General features: G+C 34.2%; 2 protein-coding genes across 2 annotated transcripts; one reads left to right on the plus strand and one right to left on the minus strand.

The window, feature by feature from the left end:
* The first annotated feature begins 927 nt into the window (after positions 1–927).
* On the plus strand, positions 928–2,141 carry LOC133294771 (transcription factor bHLH94-like). The gene is made up of 3 exons (XM_061493523.1): positions 928–1,386; positions 1,492–1,902; positions 2,046–2,141. The coding sequence occupies exons 1-3, from the start codon at positions 928–930 to the stop codon at positions 2,139–2,141; spliced, it is 966 nt and encodes a 321-aa protein (XP_061349507.1).
* Positions 2,142–7,012: 4,871 nt separating this feature from the next.
* Positions 7,013–19,917, minus strand: LOC133294749 (branched-chain-amino-acid aminotransferase-like protein 2). The gene is made up of 20 exons (XM_061493494.1): positions 19,821–19,917; positions 19,592–19,690; positions 19,434–19,505; positions 17,990–18,082; positions 17,574–17,711; positions 16,832–16,890; positions 16,486–16,588; positions 15,970–16,158; positions 15,761–15,861; positions 14,212–14,266; positions 13,922–14,008; positions 13,312–13,363; positions 11,682–11,767; positions 10,333–10,386; positions 9,808–9,891; positions 9,354–9,425; positions 8,700–8,780; positions 8,103–8,138; positions 7,253–7,384; positions 7,013–7,130 (listed from the first exon to the last, which is right to left on the minus strand). Exons 1-19 carry the CDS (start codon positions 19,899–19,901, stop codon positions 7,256–7,258), a joined length of 1,671 nt encoding a protein of 556 aa, XP_061349478.1. The 5' UTR covers positions 19,902–19,917; the 3' UTR covers positions 7,013–7,130; positions 7,253–7,255.
* Between the last annotated feature and the right edge of the window lie 573 nt (positions 19,918–20,490).

Consider the following 20,490-nt stretch of genomic DNA (forward strand, 5'->3'; position numbering starts at 1 on the left):
TCTACATAAAAAAATGCTAAACAACTAACTTTTTTTTGGTAGAATTGTTATCAAAATGAGCTAACATTATATTAATTTCTTATTAACTCTTAGATTGGTAAGCTTTTTTTATTACATTATTTTAAGATTAAAATAAAATTTAACCCTTCAACTTTGGTCATATTTTAAATTACCACTTTATATTTTTTAATTATTTCAATTATTTCTCTCTGAGTCTCCCTTATTCCAATGTGCACGTAGGCGAAGGAGCCACGGTCACTGGAAACCCCTCAGATGTTGTGGCCAAGGTAAGTTTAGTTACCCCTTCTTCTTCCTTTGCCGTATTCAATTTGTGACAATTAGATTTTCGTGGGGTTAACACAGTTAATCTAGATTTTAACACATTTGTTAAATTTTGTAACCATCACCAAGTACAAGGGGTTATAAATTGAAATAATTATAAATATAAAGTGGTAATTTTGAATATTACCAAAAATTTAAGGAATTAAGTTATATTTTAGCCTTATTTTAATTTATCTAATAATTATTCATGAATTTTAACAAAAGGTTTAGTGAGTGTACACTGGATGCAAAAATTTGTTCAGTACACTAAGTCCTCTCGCGAGAACACATTTATAGTAAATTTTATAATTATGTTCTCCCGAAAAAACATTTGAAGAACACCATTATAATATTTAGTGCACTAAATTATCGTGAAAGAACTTAGTGCATTGGACTGCAGCGACTGAATTTTCATTTTTTCCTTTAACAAATTTAATTACTCTATTTAGTTACAGTCAATAATATTTCACGTGCAAGGCACTGTTGATGATTTGTATCCTGAAGGGCCTTCTTTATAAGCACAAATATTCTTCGCAACACTTCATTTGTGTACCTTTTTTCGTCTTCCTCTTGAAGGCCTTAAAATTGTGTTATGTAGATAAAGCCATGGCACTAGAAGCAGTGGTATATCCACAAACACAAGACCACCCATTTGGTTATGGAGTGAAAGACTTGTACAACTGCAACTGGGGTTATGAAGACCACCTCAACCTTGAAAAAGAAGAAGAACAAGGTTCTATCAGTTTTCTTGAGAACCAAACAGGGAATTATCCTTATGGAGATTTGAATAGTTCATCATCCACTACTTCAATGTTACCCCATTTGAATGAACTTCAAGAAACCACTGACCCCAACAACAACAACAACAACAATACAGAAAACTTAGATATCTCAACCTTCATCCAAGCTCGTCCCAAGAGGCGCAGAGCCAAAAGCAGAAAGAACAAGGAAGAAATTGAGAACCAGAGAATGACTCACATTGCTGTTGAGAGAAATCGAAGGAAGCAGATGAATGAGTATCTTTCTGTACTTCGTTCTCTAATGCCTGACTCTTATATCCAAAGGGTACTTCATTGGCTTATTTGTTTTCTTGCAAAATGGTGCTTGTAAAATGTTCTACATTTTGGTTTTGCTGAACTGAGTTTTTCTTTTTTTGGGTTGTGAATGCAGGGTGATCAAGCTTCTATAATTGGAGGTGCTATTAACTTTGTTAAGGAGCTTGAGCAGAGGCTGCAACTTCTTGGTTCTCAGAAAGCAACAGTAGGGAAATCTGATGATGATGATGATGCAAATATGATGATGCCCTTTTCTGAGTTCTTCACTTTTCCCCAGTATTCAACAAGTGCTAGTGGCTGCGATAATTCTGCAGCCATAGGTGAGCACGTGGGTGAGGTTCAGTCTAGTATTGCTGACATAGAAGTGACAATGGTGGAAAGCCATGCAAACCTTAAAATAAGATCCAAGAAGCGGCCAAAGCAGCTCTTGAAGATGGTGTCTGGTTTGCATAGCATGCGCCTCACGATCTTGCACTTAAATGTTACTACCACTGGTGGAATTGTCCTCTACTCTCTCAGTGTTAAGGTTTGTCTTTGTTGTTGTTGCCTTAGAATTTCAGGCATTTTTGAATAGCAGTTTCTGCCTCTGGGGACTGAAGTTTTTTCTTTTCTTTTTCCATGTCTATTTAAGAGCTTAAAGTGGAAATGTATTGAAAATTTTTCTTGCAGGTAGAAGATGATTGCAAATTGGGATCGGTGGATGATATAGCTGCAGCTGTGTACCAGATGCTGGATAGGATTCAACAAGAGGCAATGTTGAATTAGGATTCAATCTTGACCAAATTTGCCCCATTTGGTTTTTTAATCTCACGACTTTGTTTTTTTTTGTTTTGATCTTTCAAGATGTACCTAATTATTGCAAAGTCTGTTCATCCTTTGTTAATAATCTACTGATGGTGGGGCTCCTTGGAGGAAGTTTTTGGTTCATTCCTTTTTATATATATATGTCTTTATAGCTATAGCTCCTTTTGATCTCTCTGTCTTCTCTTTTTCTCTGGGGTCAGGGTGTAGAAGGTTGCGGTATGTTGTGCTTGGGACATATTTAAGTGCTTTGGAATTGGTAGGGGTTGTCTATCTCAACCATAAGCCAAAAAATTGTCAAGGCCAAATTGAGAATTTCTCAAAATAACATTGAATGTAAATGAGAGCCGAAGATTTTTGGCAATTATCTCATATTGGTTTCCTTTATTTGCTTGTCATAATTCTATAAATTTATGCTCACAAACAATTAAACCAAAAAATGACCTCCAAATTGGTCCTGATTCTTGTCTCTTGACAATGCTGAAATACTACAAAACTTTAGCTCAATATTCATTGCAAACCTTGATGTCGTCAGATAACAATGCAAGGAAAGAAGCTTAAGACTACATGAACATGATAACATGACTTCTAATTGATTCTATATTTTCTGCACAGCAATAAAATTAGAGCTTGTTATTCTGATGATTGGACTCAAGAACTACAGTGGAAGTTGTTGTTTTTTTTTGTAGAATTTGATTAAATGAAAATAATAATGAAAGTTTGTACCTTAGATTATTATGTTGTGGACTTGTAGCAAAAGGTCTAACTGTCAAAGGAGACCTACCTACTCTGTAGTCTGTACTAAGTAGAATTGCACTGCAGGGGAAGGCTGCAAAGCACAGCTTTAGAAGAGCTAAACATTTTCTCTGTGCATTATGTTTCACACAGAATAAAGAAGAAATGCTCCATCATCATGTGTTTGAGTGTACGTGTTATGTATTATATCATGGAATTCTTAATTCACTTTGTGTGTCTAGAATTATTTTGTAACTAAAAAAAAAAAAAAAAAAATGCAAATCATTAGCACATTGAAGGTAAAACAATGGTCCCATCAAGTTGTACTATGTTCAAATCGAATCCCTAGGTAAAAAGTAAATAAATAAATAAGAGAAAGTTGGTCTGTGGTAGTGGGGTTATCAAATATCTTCCAAGGGCAGAATGAAAAGAATAATGTTACTGATGTAAACTAAACTATTGCTAAAAGCAAAGTCCTTTTTGAGGTTAACTTTGTTTAATGGAGAATTGGTATTGATTGATTTAAGCCAGCAAATAGAGTAACTTGTCTAGGTGAAAAGAACACTTTCCCTTCATTGATCTACTTTATTCTGTACTCAAAACTTTTTGTATGCATTGGAGATTTGAGTTAGAATGATGATTGCTTCAGTAGTGAACAGTATGACTTTTTAAGTAGCGGCCATTCAAAAACCATGATCTTATTATTCTTTGATGTTTTCTCAAATTTAAAACCTTGTTCTGTTCCCTCATTGAGTGAATTCTCCCTTGGGTCAAACTCAAAACAGTAATAACATAGATTCATAGAATACTTTCTAATTTTATAAGGATATCCTCAATACCTCAACTACCTCTTGAGTAAGTATTTGAATATGTGTTTCTTTTGAACTAGCAGTACCACAAACCAACAAAGGTAGCCAAAAGTGTTTTCCATTTTGCAGAGAAAAGTTACAGAAAAGTGAATTCTGCTACTCCTAATATCTGGTAAAAAGAAAACTCCTCTAAAAGTATAAAATCCTCTCCATAATATTGCCTTATTCATAATTTATTAGAGTAATGCTATATCATGGATAAATACCATCTTAGTAATTCTTCTAGCACTTAATAAAAGAATTAAATAAAAAAGTATATACGTTTAGTATTTTTAAAAAAGATAAAAAAAAAACATTCGATATTGTCTTTATTTAATAATTAAGTGGATTAGTTAGGAAGCTATATAATTATTGAAGAATCTAGTCTCGTCATCATATTTTTAGATTGACTTTTAACTTCATATTCTGCTTTAGCTTTATGCTTGGGATCTTATCTTCCTCTTTAATCCAAGCCACCTTCCTTTTATTTAACTATTAATCTAAATGTCTAATTTAACTACTCTTTTTGTGTAAATAAAAGTGTATAAAAGCCCATGAAAAAGCACCAAACAAATGTATTAGCATCGACAACAAGCTAATAGAAATCCTTAAAAGCTGTTTACCAAAAAAGAAAGAAATACTTAAAGGCGAGTCATGAAGAGTTAGAAGCCAGGGATCATGATTTACACTTGAGTTGACCTAATCAATCAGCAATTGAAGTATATTAATGGAGAAGTTGAACAATCTGTTAAGTCCAATTAAGTTATTGGAATTTGATCTGAACTCATACTAAGCGAGATTAATAGTCCAGTCCAAATGATAAGTTCAAAGACCCAAAAATATAGACTTAGTTCATAAGGAAAATGCATATATAATATGTACATGCAATCCCAAGAAAACACATTTTGATCGACAACATCATAGGATTGATAAGCCTCCTTAATAGCCAATGATTGAAGAATCACCATACTCCAATGATGTCAAAAATCAACATATCGCATATATTATTCCGCATAGTAGAGGAGATGATTCAGTCACAACCATCTATTAATAAGAATCATTCTCAACCGTGTGTGGTCAGACCCAATTTCCCTCGCATAAATTGCAATTCAGTTAGTTTCAACATGACTTTGAAATATATATATATCTTAGACCCTTCACCATTTTATTTTTGGCCTTCTCTCTTCCATTTTTAATGTCGGGTTTCACATGAATCCATCCTACAAGGGTCATAGCGTCCGTTTAAACAATAATAATAATAATAATAATATTAGTAATAATAATGGTAATAGTAATTAATAGTAATGCATGATCAGTGGTTGTTGAAGAAGGTCCAAGATTGTATTTCAGAAGATTCCAATTCTCATCACCTGTTTGTTTTTACCTTCTTGTTCTCTAGTGGGGAATATGACGAGCATAGATTCCAACTCTCTCTCATGAATTATTTCAAAGTTTGCACGTTAAAAAAAGAAATGCTACTTATACCAAGACATGAAGATTAGCTCTAGTCAGAAATAGAAAACATATAAAAAGAAGATGGAATAAGAATAGTCCTCGGAGAATAGTTGAAGTTGAAAGCAAAGTAATAAAGAAATAGTACCCAGACTGGGGACAGTGACTTTGCTTTATTTGATCAAATAGTATAAAGCAAAAAAATATATATATAGAGTCACTAAAATAACGATGACAATAATCCCAAAATAATAATTGAATGAAAGGAAGGAACCAAAGGGATAGTGAATGTATCAATGTGCCCAATGTTGGTCCGCATGAGACACTGCTGAATGGGTTTTCAAAGTGTGTCACAATTTGATACTATCATACGCTACTCTTCTCAACACAAGGAAATAAGAGTGTGTTATTTGCCTAAAGATTTAATAAAACTTGAAGATCCATCCATACCAATAATATAAGGTAGGGACCAAGGACAAGGCCACAGGCCACAGCAGATTGAGTCAAATTGCTATTTGATTACCTTGGTCACTGAGCTGTGGCCTGTGGGGGGTCACAATTACCACACCAAATATAATTCTTATACGTACTTCTAAATACGTAATATTCTTAACGAAATAATAGCGATTTATTTATTAAAAAAAACATAATTAACTAAAAAAATTCGCTTCTGTTTGATATGTTAAGCAATTAAATATTGAAATAATTTAATTAATAATTTACTTATAGTTAGTCAAATAGTCAATTACTTATATTTTTTTTTATCTATGTGAACTGTGAAGTATGGACGCCATAGAAAAAATATGAAATTTTTTCTTTTAAATGCTGGATTATAATGAGTCATGTTATTATATTTATTTTTTCCACACAGCTATATTCAAATTATCTCATATCAAGTCATGGTTCAGCCAATCGTACTTGAAAACTGGTGACCGTACCACTAAGCCAGGAGCGCTTTTTTCATACCACTATCGTATGTACTATGTACTCTCAATTGCAATCAAACACCTGTTTTTAACATAATATTTTTCTCTCTTACATGTTACTATATCAACATTGATATTTGATTTTTATTGAAAGAATGTATGAAAAAAATGGTTAAAACGAAATTATTGTAAAAATTTCCCTAAGATCAATTAGCGTTTAGATCGTTTTACTCAAATAGTTTGAATTGCCAAAGTCAATCTTCCTCTGCCCCATCCTAATATGTTCAAAATAGTGAAGCGAGTTTGAAAATTTATTCAGTACAATGGGAATATCAAGTGGATATTTTTTTTTCTAAATATGAAAAATTTTCTTCTATCTAAATCCAACTTTTAATTTATAATTCTATTTTTTTAAATATTCTATCAATTTATTGTTTCGCGACTAGTGCAATTTGGGATGGATCCAACATTAAAGTTTTAAACTCCTCCTAAAAATGATATCATAGAGTATCAAACACATATTCTCACTCCACGTGCTCAGTTCTCATGCGCTAACTGAACTACCACCTTTTGATATTTCTATTTCTATTCAAATCCCAAAAATATTTCCTTTTAGAAGGAAATGTAGGTGGCTACATCTGTAATACTCAATATTTGTTCGGCAAGTTGACCTATTATTGTTGAGTTGATTGAAAATATCAACCCGGGGGTTGAAAAAAATAATCAAAAAATTTAAATTATACAAATTACAAAACATTCCAAGAAGATAAGGAGCCTTCTATATTAGAGCGCGAGTACATAAAGTGACAAGACGATGGAAGTTATATTTCAAATTAAATTTATAAACTAATAATTACGATTTATTTATTTATCTAGAACCCTAAAGTAGAAAATAAAGTAATACATTATTATTCTCGATGAGAGGAAAAAGCTAAGATAGGTAGTTCTCAGTAGTGGGACACCTGCAATTTTCACACACTTCCAAGTTCCACCTGCAGAATGAAATAAATTAAAAGAGAATTAGTATTATAGAAATGAAGTGGCAAAAAGTGTTGCATGGGAAAGTCTAAAAGTTGAATGCATAGGCTAAGAGCACAAGAAAAAGATTCTACACCTTTCAAGCATGGAGGTAGTTCTGTATAGGTACACCAGACTGTTCTGCCAACTTTTTATAAGCAGCTTGCAATTTTCTAGTTATTGGTCCTACTTCTCCATTACCAATTGTGCGTCCATCAACCTTCACTACCTGGAGGTGTAATCCAAGAGTTTATGCACATCATATAAGCAAATAACTATCAACTAAATGGCTGCAAGAAGCCTAGTTAGTTGAATATCAAATTTATGTGTCATGAACCATGGTGCTAATAGCACTGGTAAGAATTAAAACCAGTCATATAAATAACTGATGGACATGCTTGTCAAGTTCCATAGGATCGGAAATAACTCATTCTATAGGAGCAAATGGATCAAAGGCCAAGGATTACTGAGCATTTCATCAAGAAGATCCTGAGTTGGACAGGTTAAGTAGAGAATTTACCTTTCATTTTAAGTCTATGGAGAGCTCAAGCTCTCAAGAGGTTGAGCTTTTTCACCATTAAATGCATATCTCGATTCATACATTGATGTTTTTAATTAATAATTAAACCTCAATTCCACTAATGAGAGCTCAACCTCTAGAGAGCTTGAGCTCTACATAAATTCACCTTTCATTTTAACCAATGTACTTGGTACTTATGTTATCCTGGCTAATTATTTGGCTAAGAGAATTGCTAGTAACACAGACGCATCAAAATGCTGGAGCTGACTAAACACAAAAGTTGGCCATCATCATGGTAATATATACCAATCAACATTCTAAAATGGGGCTGATAAACCTTGAGCAAACTAGGTGGAAAACCCAAACTAAAAAAATATATTTATCATGTCAGATAACATAGTTCAGACAAAATTCATCAGGCACTTACTGGGCTTAGTTCTCCCATGGTTCCTGTTGTCCATACCTGCAAGGCAGCCTTCTAGTTATAACTCAAAACATAAATTTGAATCTTCGCAACAATGGAGAGAGAGAGAGAGAGAGAAGCAAAGTGACAGAAAGAGAGAAATGTAACATAAATGTAAATCTTAAGGTTTTGAAACTTTTGACAAAGTAGTAACTAGTAAGGCTATTCAGGGCGAAGAGCCGAAGTTCCAGATTCTTAATATATTTGTCGTATGATCATGCAATAAAAAAACAAAGTCCCATATTGGAGTGAACTTTAATTTTGCAAACCATTCCTAGATAGACTATAAAATCAGAAAGCAATTAATGAGGTCAATATTATAGGAGTACGATATTAATATATAATTCCCAACGAAATTCAATCCATAATAAATGCGATCTTGTGCCATGACATCGCAGTGTGGTGCAAGAAACTCACTAATGTTTTTACATTTAAGAAATATTAGTTGACTGTATATCCCTCATTTCTGTAAGTCAGCAATAAATATTATTCAAATAAAAAAAATGCAATTCTAGAAAAACTTTTAGAAGATTTTTGAAATAGTAGATATTATAGGTGAACCTCATCTGCCGTATGCACTTCTGACAGGCTGATTCTCCGCTCCTCTAAGATAAACTGCTCCTTCACCACAAGATCCATGACCTTAAATTGTGAAACAGCTGAGTTACGTCAGCCAGAATACAGTAATGAACATAATTTAGAGTCTCAATGAGGGAAAAGAAGTTCGGCACCAGCTGAATGAAATTATAAAGTTAATCTTTTAAATTTATCTGCTCCATTGTTCTCCAAAAGTTTATTTTATGCCAACAAAATGGTGTCCTTACTAGCAAATGAAATAAGACGCTGAATAAAAGTACTACTAAGAGTTAAAATTGGTCTTTGGGAGCCACCTTATACTGGCGTCCCAACATATATAATTCAATAAATCTTAATCTCATGGCATTTTGAAAGGATATACAATTTTTCATATTATACCCATATTTAAGTGGTTCACTAATCCAAGATGCCCCACCATGAAAATACATCACATTGTCTAACACCTGTAATGGTTTTCATTTCCAAATTCTCACAGTTTAACCAGATTTCAGTCATACATACTAAAAGTCTATTATTAAATATTATTTTACTTCATTTGCACCTTCTTCAATTTTATATTAAATAAATAGAACAGGGCTTCCAACTCTAATAAATATGAAATATAAATTAACAACTTACAGTTGCGCGAGTAATGCCAGGAAGACAGTAATCAGCATGTGGTGTCAAAACACGGCCCTTTTTAAGGATGAACTGTACAAAGTAGAGCAATATATGAGTTGAAGTGTAGATGTAGTCCACCATTGTCTGTTGCTAGCAAACCCCGCCACAGAAAGAAATACAAAAAGAAAATCCTACAATCCTTCTCCGTTCTCACATAATGATACCTATCTTCTACATTATGTAGGGAGATGATTTTCATAAGCTATGCATTAACTCGACTGATATGTCGTCAATGTAAAATTATCCACGTAAGTTTTCTTTTTCTTTTTCTTCTTTAAGTTGTGGATAAATCAATAGTCCAGGGCTTGAACTCCAAGAACTACCTGCCTGCTACCTAGCAAACCCTAGCATATAATTAGCAAAATAAAGAACAAAGACTCTTCTAACAGTTAAGACAAAGTTGACGACATACAATGTTTGTTGCATTGGTTTCAGATACATAACCATCTTTGTCAAGCATGATGGCATCATCTGCTTTTGCATTATTGCCTTCGATCTGCACCAGGCCAAATAACGACATTTTTTAGATAAGACATAAGAATATTATTCAGAATGATAGGATATTAGCATGAAAAGATTAAAAACTAAGGTTTCTATCATGGTTGCACCAGTTAATCAAATTTTATTACTATAATTCCTCCTGTAGCAATAAATCATTAATCCGTGTTTCAGCACATAAAATAAATCATAAAAACCCCTCCCAAATTGAGAGCAGATCATCATAGGTTAGAAAAAGAAAATGCATTTTTTTCTCATAACCACTACCCACAATATAGATTGCTATGGATCTAACGATTAACCTATCTAAATTCATGATTAGCTCAACAACCACCCCTGTTCCAATAGTAAATAATCTACTAGTAAATATACTACTCATTGCTTGATACATTGTACGACAATAACTACTTGTAAAAAATTCATGAGAATAGAAGATTACCTTCGCAAGTATGTTATTGAGGAGATTATTGTGATGAATCTTTGAATCCAAATTCTGGTTAAGAAAACAAAGAAAAGGGGAAGAGACAGTCAACTGGACAGACTAAAAGGAGTATTATCAAACAGAAATTTTGTTGGTGTTGAACAAATCTCATTCAATTATAGTGATATCCCAAGCAATCCCATATGTCACTTTCAATTGTTATAATAATGAAATATTTTCAGAAGAATTTCATACACTTAAGCATGGGAGTTAAACAAGAACAAGAGATCAATCTCACTTGTTATTGATCAATACTAGCGTTAATAAATTTCTCCTCTATCTGATCTAAATATACCTACCAGATATGGGAACAAAACATATAAACGTCAAAGCATAACTGTAAGAACGTAGGGCCAATGTTCAAAATCAGCCCCAGTAGAAAGATCATAATCTTTTTTTTTTCTTCTCTGATGGTGATGAGACTAATAATTTAGATTCATATGTTAAAGGAAGGTAGTTGAAATGTTTCTGTAGTGATTAAAAGAAATTTTTCCATAAAATCGCATAATATACTTTAATTTTTTATGTCTCTTTCCGGTTACTTCATACCAGGAAATGGACACTGTAATTGGTGATAGCACTCTTGCTTCATATTTATAGTTAAAGATATATAATGAGTTAATGACAATGCATGAATTCTGCGCTTCCTCTCTCTCTTATACCCTCTATTATAAATAAACATTTTGGAAGAAAATTGTTGAAATTATAAAATTTAGGTAGGGAATGAGGAAGAGAGAGAATAGACATTCTGAATAAAATCTGGTGTAAAATAACATGATAAGATGTTATACAAAAGACTTATGCTTATAGTAGACTCGTGATCTTAATTAAATAAGGAAACAAACCATGAGATATAAGAAAATATGAAAACCAACTCTAATAGGTTACCTAAGATACTTAAGGATATTCTAAGATACATAAGGATATTGTAAGATATTTCCTAGATATTCTAACACTCTTTCTCAAGTTAAAGCCTAGCTTGTTACAATTAAACAAACTAAAAAGAAAATAAACTCAGAATATAACCCACTGGCAAGAAACAGGGCTAGACTGCATCAGAGATTGAAGATGGGACCAGACTGCATAGGGACAGGAGACTGATTCCAATCTAAGGAAAGACAGGCTGGAATGGAGCTAATTATAACACTAGTTCTCAAACAGAGACATTATTACCAAGGTGATATAACCAAAAAAGCTTGGATGTTAACTATTATTGGAAGTGTCAAAAAGTTCATCAGTAATGCAAACATAAACAATTAAAATATTTTTTTCTTTTCAAGGAGCAAGTATACAAACAAGAAACTTACATTTGGAGAATTCCGACGTGTTGTAGCAGTTACAAGAACTATACCACGCTCATTATCATAAACTGGGGGCTTCCATTCAGCAAGCACTGCATATTTCAGGAAGGACCAATTTAACTATAATATTGCCTATCCATTTGAAAAGAAAATTGCCGAGTCATGAAATAATTAAGGTAATTTATACATTAAAACTAAACTCAAATGAAAACATTGTCTTGCATAGCTCCACAAACAACTGAGGCATTCTTCCAGAACCAAAATGCTTCCACAATGAACATTTTGTCTTGGAATGTTAAGTTTGTTCATGCTTTGAGAGGAAGTAATTCTTGCGCTGACTAGATAGCAAAGGTGACCCTTTCCTGCTCCTTGGGTTCCTCTGTCATAGCCTCTCCTGATCAGAATCTCCTGAAGTTGATCACTTCAGACTTAGAAGGGTCCTCTGGCCAGATCTGGCCCACTGACCCTCATTAGCTCTCTGTTCGTTTTAGCTTTTGTCTTTTTTCCTTTTCTTTTGGGGCTTTGCCCCTTTTATGTACCAAAAAAAAAATGCTTCCACAATAAACAAATGTAGAACTTAAAACCTTAACTTGTTGCTCTTATCAGCATGCCAAGTCTATTAAACGGTTCCATTAACCACCATATATAATAACATAAATCCCCAAAAAAGCACGACTTCTATCCTAGATCTAATAAGAATTTAACTAGATAATCCATTATGTCAAGTAACATGAACAAAGTGTGGCTGCAAAGATAATTGTTTGGAACCAAAAATTAGACTTCAGTAATTTCTCAAGAGTTTCCCAAAATCGAAGCTGTTATCAAAGCTGTTTCTTCCTATGATCTCATTGAATACTAAGTTGTGCATGCAATTAATAAATCAACAACAATAACCAAAGTCTTTTCCCACTAGATGGGTTCAACTACATGGATTAAATGATGCTATTGTGTTCTGTCAAAAACTATATCTTTAGAGAGACCATTTATGTCTAAATCCTTTTTAATGGTTTCACATAAATTTTTCTTAGTCTTTGTATACCTCTAATTATTGGGATGTCCCCCATCCGATCAACTCTTCTAACTAGGGCCTGTAGGTCTTCTCACATGTCCAAACCACCTTATGCATTGTTCTACCGTATTTTCCTCACTCGGTGTCACTCCTCCTTTTTTTTTTTCAAATACTTTTATTTCTGATCTTATCTTTTCTAGTAAAACCATTCATCCAATGCAACATTCTAATCCCTTTGACACTAATGCTCTTGTTGGCACTTTGCCGCCCAGAATTCTCTTCCATAAAGCATTGCTAGTTTTATGGCTGTGCGGTAAAATTTTCCTTTTAGCTTGAGAAGCACCTTTGAATCACAAAAAACACATGAAGCATTCCACCCTTTAATCTACGTAGCTTGGATCCTATAATTTCCATCTCCCTCTATTTCTGCCTCATTTTGTATTATAGATTCAAGATCACAAATATCATTCCCATGAAAAAATGGAAACCATAAAACAGATGTTGTTAGGTCAATCCAAAAATTTCAACTTGCTCAGTAAAGCCACATTGATATACATATATTCTTTCAGGAATATAAATATTTTGCTATCAGCATCATTGTTATTTGGTGAAGGGATAGGAAGTTACCAATTAATGTGCATCCATACAGATTTAATGCTGGGCTCATCCCGGAAGTAACCTAGAGAAGAAAATAATTTTTTTACGTCAGTTAAAAGATGGGTTGGTCCATAGAATTACATATGGTTGATGGTTTCATAACTTTTGATGCAAATAGTATAAAATATTGTCACCACAGATGAAAGATAGGCCATCATTCAGTATATTGCACATTTACAATGAGGTCATTGATAAGCCATAGCAGCAGAAAAGGGTTCCTTAGGAGCACAGGGATAAGTTTCAGCAGTCTTATCAATCAATAACACCCACATTATTACCTATGGTCACAATTCTCATTCAATAGGTTTCCACTGAACCCCATTGTATCTTTTATCATTATTAAGATTTCAGGTCAATATAATCAACACTGAAAAAATAAGAAACCTGTCCAGATTATTACCTACATTCAGAGGTCTTTTTGTACATATAGCCTATACTTAAAACCCTGCAGACTCTAACATATAATCCTGGCTATTTCCATGAAAATGATGAATAAAATAGAATTTTACAATTATTAGCAATGAAGAATTTGCATAACTGAAATGAAGAGAGAGAGAGAGAGAGAGAGAGAGAATAAAACCTTCTTTCCTCGCGTTAGAGAAAGTCGGATGTGGGAATTGTCAAACATCCCATTCCTAATTAGGGTTTTGAAAATAGCTTCCTTAATCTGCAATTTGTTACAAGTTTACAACTACATTCATCACAATGAAGGACTAAACAAAACCAAAGACAACAGAATTTGGTACTTTTTTTTTTCTTTTACATAGAATTTGGGACTTTGATCTTCAGTAACAACCAGCACCATCAAGCGTGGAGCCTATTGGGATATAAAATGTATATTTTTCAAACATAACAAATCTTCGGACTCACCTTATCTCGAGTTGGAACATTTTCAAAAGCCAAAGCTTTTGCTGAATCAAACATCCTGACAAGAAGCAAGAAATGTTAAAGATCAACCACATTGACGGAATCCAGATGTTTTTATAGATAAAATCATATTATGAGAACAGAATATATGACCGACCTACAATTTTAGTTGAACTAATAAGAAATGAAACCAAAATGCATAACTGAATAACATTCACACTTGTGACTCAGGACTCAATGAAAAATACACACAAGAGTTTTGCTCTAGAAAATTTGGTTTTTTAATCATAACTTTTTTCTTTTGGAATAGTTTAACTACTTAGTTAGCTTGAACAACGCCCAATAAAATTTTTTTTAAGAAAATAGAAGCACATTATGTCAGAAATTGTTTGCCCAAATTTTACTAAAATTAAATAAAAGAAACACAATTAATACCACTGAAACAAACTGATTTGGCATCTTGTCCATAACAGATGGGGTGCTGCAGGTCCGACAAAAATGGAAGAAAACCTTTGATTTCTAACACAAGTTGGTTTGGTGGGGTTTGCTATTTTTGGATGAAATAACATTACTCGATGAAAAATGAAACCAAACAGAAAGTTTTGTACCTTGTGCATCAATTTATTGGAGATTAAAAAAGCACATGGTTTATTAGAAGATAAAAGTAACTCCCAGGAGTAAAAAAAAATAACTTCTTTATTTTTTTCTATAAAAGATGAAATTCATTAAGACAATAAAAAAGGGAGTATAAAGAATCCTCCTTATCAAAAGAACAAAATAGAAAACAACAAAGGAAAAAGTGAAAATCAATGGAGCAAAGCTGTCCAATCCCTCATCATATATGTTAGGGAAACCCCGTTAAAAAGGCCAAGTACAATTTAAAAAGGCCATGTACTTTATACCAACTATATGTCAATCAACTAATCTTATCCCAAATCAATTGTTTTTACATAGAAACCTCCTTAAAAATACAACGTACAGTCCAACCAAGTGCACCAAAGTGTAGAGTAGGTTGCACATTGCCAAAAAATTTGCCTCTTCATTTCTACCAAAGCCATGAAAGCTAATAATCAAAAATCTGGGAAACAAACTATAACTGCTGCTACTCGGGTTAAAGAGAAGCAGCTCATATATATGCATCATGCATTGCAGAATTAAATGCAAGTCTCATTCTTGAAATAAACCAGAGGAGTAGAAAAGATCAGTACTCATTAGAATACATAAGCAAACAAGAGGAAGTATGTCTTAAATGAATGCTAAAACTCCAAAGGACTGTGAAAATAAATTCTGTAGTCTGTACCCTGCATGTATTACCACTTTCTTTTTCTGTTCAATGGTAACTATCCCAAAATACCATGGCTAGAAAAAAGCTTACGTACAGATAACTTTCCTGCTGTTTATGATTTAATAATACTAATTTAATCTATAGAGTATATTATATCAATCATTCAATCCATGCATGCTTAGTTAAGCATTTAATCAGCTATAACATTATTGAATGAAATGACAGCAGTAGACATTAACTTTCAACTTCTCAAGTTTGTACTGCTACCTGTCTAGATGTTCCTCAAGCATAAATATCCTTCCATTATACACTCGAAGACCCTCCCAAACCGAGTCGCCTCCTTGGACAACTGAATCAAACACAGAAACCTGATAGATCACAGAGTACAAATAAAAACCACAAGAATGTGTGAACCAATCACATAAATCAGATGCCTTATTCTACTGACAGGAGGCCTTAAAATGTACAGTAAGTACCTTTGCACTGTCACGTGTCACGATTTCATCACCAACCCAAGCAAGCAATTTCTCATTTGCAGGAACTGGAAGATCAGGAAGAGGTAAAGGAGGGCTCAGAAGGGATGACTTCTTCTTCACATGGTGCCGAAGCATATTGTACAGGGGTAGACTTTGCTCCAACAAATCATAGAGAGAAAAGGGAAATGGCTGAAAAGGGAATAACAATACAGCATAAACTCATCCAGGATTTTTTTCCCCCGTTACAATCAGAGAATCTTCCTCCAACCAATCATACAAACAAAAAAAACCTTCTTGTCTTCATTTTCATATGGAATTTAATCTTTTGCATGGAAAGAAGACATAGTGCTAGCTATGAAACTCCAAGCTTGTATCCAATTTCAATGAGATCAAACTATAATAGTCATGGACAATGCGAACAATGACAAAATATTATTGATACTGCAAATGAAATAACGGCCTGGACACCTTGCAACAGAAACTAAACTGGAGGCACACCATAAAACGACTGCAAACCTGAGGATACTTCCTTTCTTCCTTAAAACCAGTAGATTTATGTACAGTTTTATACCACCAAGGGGCCCACAAGCCATCTATTGGTTTTGGACCTGCTTCCCAACTGGCAAGTTTAAAATTTGAGTTGTTACTTCTCATGTATGTATGCATAAAATTGATGTAGGAGAATAGTTTTCATATACACTAAATCAGTAACTTAATGAATTCTTTGACAAAATTTTCAATTACTAAATGTGTCCAAAACTTATAAATCTAAGGAGATGGAAACAAGAAAACATTGAAAAAGAAAGACAAGAAAAAAAGGGCAGCACAAGGTTTCAGCTTGCAAAATGAAAATTATGCATACTTGAGCATTGCAGGTTGAAAAGGAATCTCTAAGTCATTACAAAGACCCCGTAAAGTAGCCTGCAAATTAACAAGATCACAAATTGATGCAAGATTAAAAATAGAATTGAGGTTTGCATATAAGTAGGCATAACTAGCTGCATGATGTATCACGACCAACATAAAACATGACAGAAATTTATACGGAAAAATCTATTCCAAAAACATGTTAAAAGAACAACATGAGCTGCTTTCATAAAGTTTTATTAACTTTTTTCGGGGATCTTTCAAATAGTTTTTTGATCTAAAATATGTTATGCTTGTTCTTTAGGATAAAAGCTTCCATGTCTAACATTACAACTCACAGAGATTTCATAGTCAAAGCAGGGTCTACAATAGACATCACAATTTGCCAAAAAATAGTATTACACCAATGTAGAGCAACAGCAGTAACAAATCACTGATTGAAGCACAGTATTCAAATAGCAAAGGCATTAATTGAACCAATTAAGGTGTTAGCTATTTAAAATCATTGATAGTTTAAAAAACTTTGTATGACTCAATATTGACAATAATTATAAATAGCAATATCAATATTGAAATTAGACACTTGTAAATCAATGGGCAGCATGAAACTAGGTCACATTTGATTCGCTGGAATTACTTTTCATTCCCTTTCATCTCATTCCAATGATGCTAACGTGACCTTATTTTCATACTTTATTCAGTAATAAGAATTAAGCATGTTCAAAGAGCTCAAATACCTCAGGATCTTTCTGAAGTTCAGCAGCATCAACAACGGGTGGTGGTTTTCCAATCTCGCAAAGTTCATTGTATAAACAAACTAGCTCTGCCAAGCCCAACTCAAAGAAAGTTGGAGGGACAACCTTGTCGAAGGATGGCTGGAGGACACACAATCAGGTTTAGCATACAAGAATCATCAGCCAGTGACCAGAGGAATAGATGAGACTAATGACATTGCTCATTCAAATATTTGCAGAGCTTTTAAAGCAATACTTAAGCATGAAGCCTTTTCACTAGCATAACCAACAATTTTCAAAGCAGACAGATCCATCAGGTTGAGATGAAGACAGCACTAGCCTTCTGTTCTAGAGATAAAGGAGTAAAAAATGAAAGATTTTTTGCATTTTCTTATTCACAAAAATGAAATACAACATACCAATATGTCAAGAGGATTTCGTATCAGAATGAAGTGCTTTCCGTTCTTCATTAGATCCTCTGTCAAACCCAGTACCATTTGTTTCGATATATGCTGTAGACAGCAAAGTAATAACGAATGTCATATAGTTAGAGATAAAATCATTTGCCATCAAGGCATTGGATTCTTTCTCTTTTAATAACCAAAGTCACATATGAAGAAAACAACAAAGAGATAAGAACGCATAATTTGAGTAAAACCAGTCGGAATGTTAATCAAACACATTTCAGTATCTGCAATTTAGTTCTTCACAAATAGCATACGATAAGAACCTCGGAATGCACTACTCTAAAAGCTAGCTCAAAGGGAAAAAGTGTCTAAGGCCTTATATTCACATATTAGTTACTCATACAACCAATAGGGGACTTGGAGTCCCATACCTTGCAAATGAGTACCTTGCAAATGGGTCCTAATATTCCACCACGCTTCGCAGCCCTGTCGCCCACGCGAGCTGGTTTTGCGCTAGTCTTTTACCAGCCCTAAACCACCCCAAAAGCTAGCTCAAATGGTGGGAGTGCCCAAGGCCTTATAAATCCCACATTAGTTTCTCATACAACCAATGTGGGACTTGGAGTCAAATACCTTGCAAATGGGTCCTAACATTCCACCGCGCTCTGCAGCCCCAGCGCCCATGCAGGCTGGTTTTACGCTAGTCTTTTACTAGCCCTAAACCCAAAAGCTAGCTCAAAGGGTGGGAGTACCCAAGGCCTTATAAATCCCACATTAGTTGCTCATACAAGCAATGTGGGTGGGAGTATCCAAGGCCTTATTAATCCCACGTTAATTGCCCATACAACCAATGTGGGACTTGGAGTCCCGTACCTTGCAAATGGGTCCTAACATTCCACCATGCTCCACAGCCCCGGCGCCCACGCGGCCTGGTTTTGCGTTAGTCTTTTACTAGCTACGGGCGAACAATGCAATGCTGGCGTCACCACCTGCACCACTCGATTGCAACTGGGAGACATCGTGGAAGGCTTTGATACCATTTAATAAGAACCTTGGGATACACCACCCCAAAAGCTAGCTCAAAGGATGGGATACAACCAATGTAGGACTTGGAGTCTCGTACCTTGCAAATGGGTCCTAACATTCCACCATACTCCACAGCCCCGGCACCCATGCGGGCTGGTTTTGCGTTAGTCTTTTACTAGCTACGGGCGAACAATGCAATGCTGGCGTCACCACCCGCACCACTCGATTGCAACTGGGAGACATCGTGGAATGCTTTGATACCATTTAATAAGAACCTTGGAATACACCACCCCAAAAGCTAGCTCAAAGGGTGGGAGTGCCCAAGGCCTTATAAATTCACATTAGTTGCCCAAACAACCAATGTAGGACTCCAAGTTTCATACCTTGCAAATGGGTCCTAACAGCATATCTTGAAAGAGATCCTGTTTACCTTACAGAACCTATACTTCTTGCTTCCCGGACGATAAATTATGTCCTTAACAACCTTATTTCCATCAGATTCCTGCTACAATTGAAACAGCAACACAAATGAGGATTGAGGAATGGTTACATTTTTACGGAATGTGAGATGAAAGAGATTACACATACCATTTTGGAGAGCAGTTCCTCCCTGTAGGGTCTATCAAGAGCAGTGATTCGAAGGAAGTTAGCATAGAGTGGCTCATCAAGCACTTCAATGTCATCCCTCTAAGTTAGGTTAACAAAGCAAAGTCCACAGATAATTGAGGGAATTAAACTTCAAATAGCGAAGAACATAATGAAGGAAAAAGAAACAACCACTTGAGTTGAGTGTAATGTGATGTGATATACTACATACCTGAGCAAAAGAATACATGAGACCTGTACTCAGGGATCTTGGAGCAGACCATGAGTGAATCAACTCCACCTCCTCACCCATTCCTTCCTCAAATTCAATTTCTTATTATCACTGTGATCAGACTTCAGAGACTAACCAGTATCACACTCACTCACCACCTTTGTGATCTGCGGCATGCATATGATATCACATAGAATATTTAAAGGGTTTCATAAACCCTTCGATATTTTATGCACCCTTCCATTTTCGGGGTCACATGCGTCCATTACATATTTTTTTTCTAATATACGAATTCCACGTGGCTTTTCCCTCGTGACAATATGATGTAACATAAGAAGTATAATACTTATATTTAAATGAGTTCCATTTTTTTTAAATTATTTTAAATAATTTTGTCTAATCTATATTAAAACAACATTATTTTGGGGAAAAAATCATTGTATGTTTATAATTTTAATTTATTTAGAGTTATAATATTTTTTATCATTTTAATTTTTTTATTTCTCAACCCAAATCGACGTCATTTCAGTGAACATGAGATAAATTTGTCTAAAATAATATTATATACTTTTTTTTCCTAATTAAATATACACAAGTTAAAAAAAGGGTTTAGTGTTTCTTACGAGGCCAAAAAAATTAATTTAATGCTTTATAATAAAATAATTACGCA

This window comes from Gastrolobium bilobum, unplaced genomic scaffold (genome assembly GCF_033153095.1).
Source record: "Gastrolobium bilobum isolate Gb01-03AN ecotype WA unplaced genomic scaffold, APGP_CSIRO_Gbil_v1 utg3268, whole genome shotgun sequence".
Lineage (NCBI taxonomy): Eukaryota > Viridiplantae > Streptophyta > Magnoliopsida > Fabales > Fabaceae > Gastrolobium > Gastrolobium bilobum.